Source organism: Sinocyclocheilus rhinocerous, unplaced genomic scaffold (assembly GCF_001515625.1).
Source record: "Sinocyclocheilus rhinocerous isolate Xijiao unplaced genomic scaffold, SAMN03320098_v1.1 scaffold3851, whole genome shotgun sequence".
NCBI classification, from domain to species: domain Eukaryota; kingdom Metazoa; phylum Chordata; class Actinopteri; order Cypriniformes; family Cyprinidae; genus Sinocyclocheilus; species Sinocyclocheilus rhinocerous.
Genome location: NW_015634255.1, coordinates 56,879 through 60,890, shown reverse-complemented (window position 1 = coordinate 60,890; position 4,012 = coordinate 56,879). Strand labels below are relative to the sequence as shown.

Genomic DNA, 4,012 nt, shown 5'->3' with positions numbered 1-4,012 from the left:
TGTATATGTTTAAAAAAGTTAGGGCAAGAACTAATGCAAAAAGTAGGTGTTTATCTGTTAAAGGGGTAAATCTATGGTATAATTGTGATAAGGAATTATGTATTATTATTATTATGTAATTCACTCTGCAAATTCAAGAAAATTTATAAAAATAAGGTGATAAATAATTATATGACTCAGTATCAATAATTGTGAATGTATTGTTACAATATTGAAGTAATAGTTGTAATGTGTATTTTTGTTATGTTGTTTTGAATTATGTATATTTATTTGGGGTAATGTTTATGTAACATGTTTATCTTGTATTTCTTAGTGAAAAGCGTCGCTCATCAGTTAATTATGTATAAAGGGTAGGCATAATAAGCAAGGCTTCAGCCTACACCTTTTTCGGTAATTATGTTTATTTATTTGTTTTGTGAAAAGTTGTCTGTGAGGACCGAAATAAAATTATTGATTGATTGACATACAGTATAATTACAGTACAGTGCCAGTACATTAGATAATGTAAATTTCACTATTCTACATGTACAGTAAACTGTAGCACCTGTTGTACACCTTCAAGCGTGTGACTGTCAAATTGTATTTGTAACCATTTTTATGTGTACTGCATTTTTGCAGAACTGAGAAATGACTGGCTAGAGATATAGCTAGTCTTGTGTCAGGAGACCAAGAAACTGCTATAGTACTAATTTGGTGTACTATAGTCGCACCGGTAGTGACGTCATGGCTGTCGCCGGCCAACGAGTTGGTGTTTTTTCAATGTATGCTTCAGACACGGGTCACGACGAGGTGTTCCCCATAGCGACCCCTAGAGGACGCAGTTCGAAGTTCCCATGAAAGGGAATCACAGTACATGTAGGGTAAGGCTGGAAACCTCAGGTGAATGTGCTTGACCTTTGAGCCCTCAGCTGGCATTGCATGAGAAACCGTCATCCTGCGGTGTTAAATATAGCCACATGGGCTCAGGAGTACTTCAGAAAACCATTGTCATTTACCACAGTCTGCTTCTGCATCAAGAAATGCAACTTGAATATCTGTTATTCTAGGAGAAAGCTATACATCAATTTGGGTTCTCTGCGCCAGAGCTCATCTCAGACTGTCAACAAGGCAGTGGAAATATGTGCTGTGCTCAGATGAGTCCACATTTCAACTTGTTTCCGAGAAAAATGCATTCCGAGTTCTCAGTCCCAAAGACCAAAGGGACCATCCAGACTTTCATTAGCGAAAGAAGCAAAAGCAAATGTCTGTCATTATATGGGGGTGCAGCAGAGCAAACGGCACGGGTGACTGGAATATGTATGATGGTACCATATACTGCTATCAAAATGATATCTTTCACGGGAAGTCCAGGACTATTATACATTGTTCGAATTGAGGGGGGGGGGGGGAGTCTACGTTTCTAATGTATTCTCCCCTGGTTTTTCAATAAAATTATAATACTTTAAACATGAAACTAGTGAAAATGAAAAGTTTTGATTGCTGTATTAATTTAGACCTGCTCATGCTATCGTATTTATTTTTACTCGTTTTTACAGCGTTGCATATTATAACCAAATACATGCGATTCTGTTGAGTTTAGGAATGCAATGGCCAATCAGAGGCGTTCAGATGAACCGTCGCTGAAAATTCAGTGTTTTGTTCACTGCGCGCGTGCTGAATTCATTCTGACTGAAACTCATGAATTCTCTCATAAACAACAAAGTGCAGATGTATGTACGATGCAAGTAAGATATTCATTTATCATACAGTGTATGGACAGCTTCATTGATTATAAGAGGAGCTATGAGTGCTTAAACACTAGCTAAACTGAGGTCCGTGATAATATTATTTAATGTGAATATTCTTTGCTCACTTTCTCCATAATTTACTCACTGTTTGAATGAGCATGGCATGAAACTCTACGGCTAAAAATGAGTCTCACTCCGGCCCTGACACAATTCCACAACTCCAAAAGCCGAACTAATAAAATAAGTAATTAAAGAGTAAGTTAATCTACACAAAGTATCTTACATGAAAAAACGGCGTTTAAAACATTGTGATGAGGGCTGCTTACATTTAATGGCAAGCTAACTTAAGTCACGCAGCAAAAAGTTGTGTAAGAGCAAAGAGTGATAGGGTGGACGAAAAAAAAATTAATGCATCACCACAATAAAATTAGTTGTGGAGTAAACTGTATATTAACACGATCGCTTATTAAGTATTTACAACATTAGAGACTCTGTTAGCGAGAGAGTGGGTGGCTCTTAAAAGAGCCTTTGTGTGTGAGAGCTGGAGCGTAGCTTTACTTGGAGCTGGTGTATTTGGTGACGGCCTTGGTGCCCTCAGACACGGCGTGTTTGGCCAGCTCTCCGGGCAGCAGTAGACGCACGGCGGTCTGGATCTCTCTCGAGATGATGGTGGAGCGCTTGTTGTAGTGAGCGAGACGAGACGACTCACCAGCGATGCGCTCGAAGATGTCGTTAACGAAAGAGTTCATGATCCCCATCGCCTTGGAGGAGATTCCGGTGTCAGGATGAACCTGCTTCAGCACTTTGTACACGTAGATAGCGTAGCTCTCCTTCCTGGACTTTCTGCGCTTCTTTCCTCCCTTCGCTGCGGTCTTAGTGACGGCCTTCTTTGAACCCTTCTTAGGCGCGGACTTCGCTGGTTCAGGCATGATGCTGCTGATATGAGGTTGGTTTCACAAATCAATACTTTACTCGTGGCTTTCAGGGGTTTTTATTCACTTCTCTATGCTAATCTTCAAAGCTTAAAGGAACATTCTGATTGCGTGATTTCTTTGGCCCAACCCAAAAGACGTATTTTATTGGACAACTCAAGGCTTGTGAAGACCTATCACAAGCTGTTAAATGATAGCCCCGCCTATCGCTCCATGTGTGAACGGCGCCCCACTCCACTCGGTTTCCCTTGTTTCATTTAGGGGGTGTAAATTCGTAAGAGTGAGTGGAAGTAGGAGGGTGCTGAGCCTGTGGCTGTTCTGTATGCAAGCATCAATGACTTGAATTGAATGCGAATATAATATAAATTTCGCTCTTGTCTGATTTGTGTGCAGTATCACTCCTGCTCTCACCGTCGTATCATACTGATCCAAAAGTCTTTACTCTTGTCTTTGTTTTATGGCGGATAATATAATAATATAGCCTAACTTTGTGTTTTGTACACCGTAATTGCACTTTAAGAAACCCAATCTTGAGAATCATTTACAGATTAAAGACACAACGGAAAAATGTGGACAGCTTCACTAAAACGCTACTTAGAAGTAATTTTAGAGAACATGTTTTATGGTCGGTTAGTTACTTGTGCAAGGTTGTTAGATTTGTTTATCACGCAAAACCTTACGGTGACGCGTATGGCCTCTTTTTCCGAATAATGCTTTTCTGTGGATGAAATAAAGAGCCTTTCACACTCGCTTAAAGGACCTAATAGAAACCAACGCCACGTGACGCGGCGCCCCCATACTACAGCATGACAATGAAATGTGCTATCCTGCAGAGTATACGTACATGCTAAGAATAAATGGTATTGACACTGTATTATGGAAACTAGCCTTTATATAAAAATAGATTATCAGTGTTTGCGTGTAATGTTATACATTAAAACAGAGCAACAGAAAATACTTTAAATAAATTAATTTGTCGCAAGAGTGCAACGATGCCATCTATTTACAAAGAACAGGATTAAAACTGAAACTCTTCAAATGCAATTTATGTGGCTCTTAAAAGAGCCTTTGGGTTCCGTTATTGGTGATGCAGCGGTATATTTATGCGCGCTCTCCGCGGATGCGGCGGGCCAGCTGGATGTCTTTGGGCATGATGGTGACTCTCTTGGCGTGGATGGCGCACAGGTTGGTGTCCTCAAACAGACCGACCAAATAAGCCTCGCTGGCCTCCTGCAGGGCCATGACAGCGGAGCTCTGGAAGCGCAGGTCCGTCTTGAAGTCCTGAGCGATTTCTCGCACCAGACGCTGGAAAGGCAGTTTGCGGATCAGCAGCTCGGTGGACTTCTGATAGCG

At 40.9% G+C, this 4,012-nt stretch overlaps 4 protein-coding genes across 4 annotated transcripts in view; all 4 read right to left on the bottom strand.

Annotated features, from left to right (window-relative positions):
• Positions 1–2,676, bottom strand: part of LOC107745492 (histone H2B-like) — a 15,291-nt gene extending 12,615 nt beyond the window's left edge. Inside the window, exon 1 of the mRNA XM_016559381.1 lies at positions 2,286–2,676. Coding sequence (XP_016414867.1) covers positions 2,286–2,656 — 371 coding nt within the window. The 5' untranslated portion in view covers positions 2,657–2,676. The remainder of the gene's footprint in view (positions 1–2,285) is intronic.
• The window catches only part of LOC107745494 (histone H2B), a 29,120-nt gene that overhangs the window by 12,637 nt on the left and 12,471 nt on the right, over positions 1–4,012 (bottom strand). The window lies entirely within an intron of this gene.
• LOC107745490 (histone H2A-like) overlaps positions 1–4,012 on the bottom strand; it is a 12,115-nt gene that overhangs the window by 5,034 nt on the left and 3,069 nt on the right. The gene's annotated exons all lie outside the window — the stretch shown is intronic.
• The window catches only part of LOC107745485 (histone H3), a 1,874-nt gene continuing 1,443 nt past the window's right edge, over positions 3,582–4,012 (bottom strand). The window contains exon 2 of the mRNA XM_016559373.1: positions 3,582–3,958. Within this exon, the coding sequence (XP_016414859.1) occupies positions 3,761–3,958 (198 nt within the window). The 3' untranslated portion in view covers positions 3,582–3,760. The remainder of the gene's footprint in view (positions 3,959–4,012) is intronic.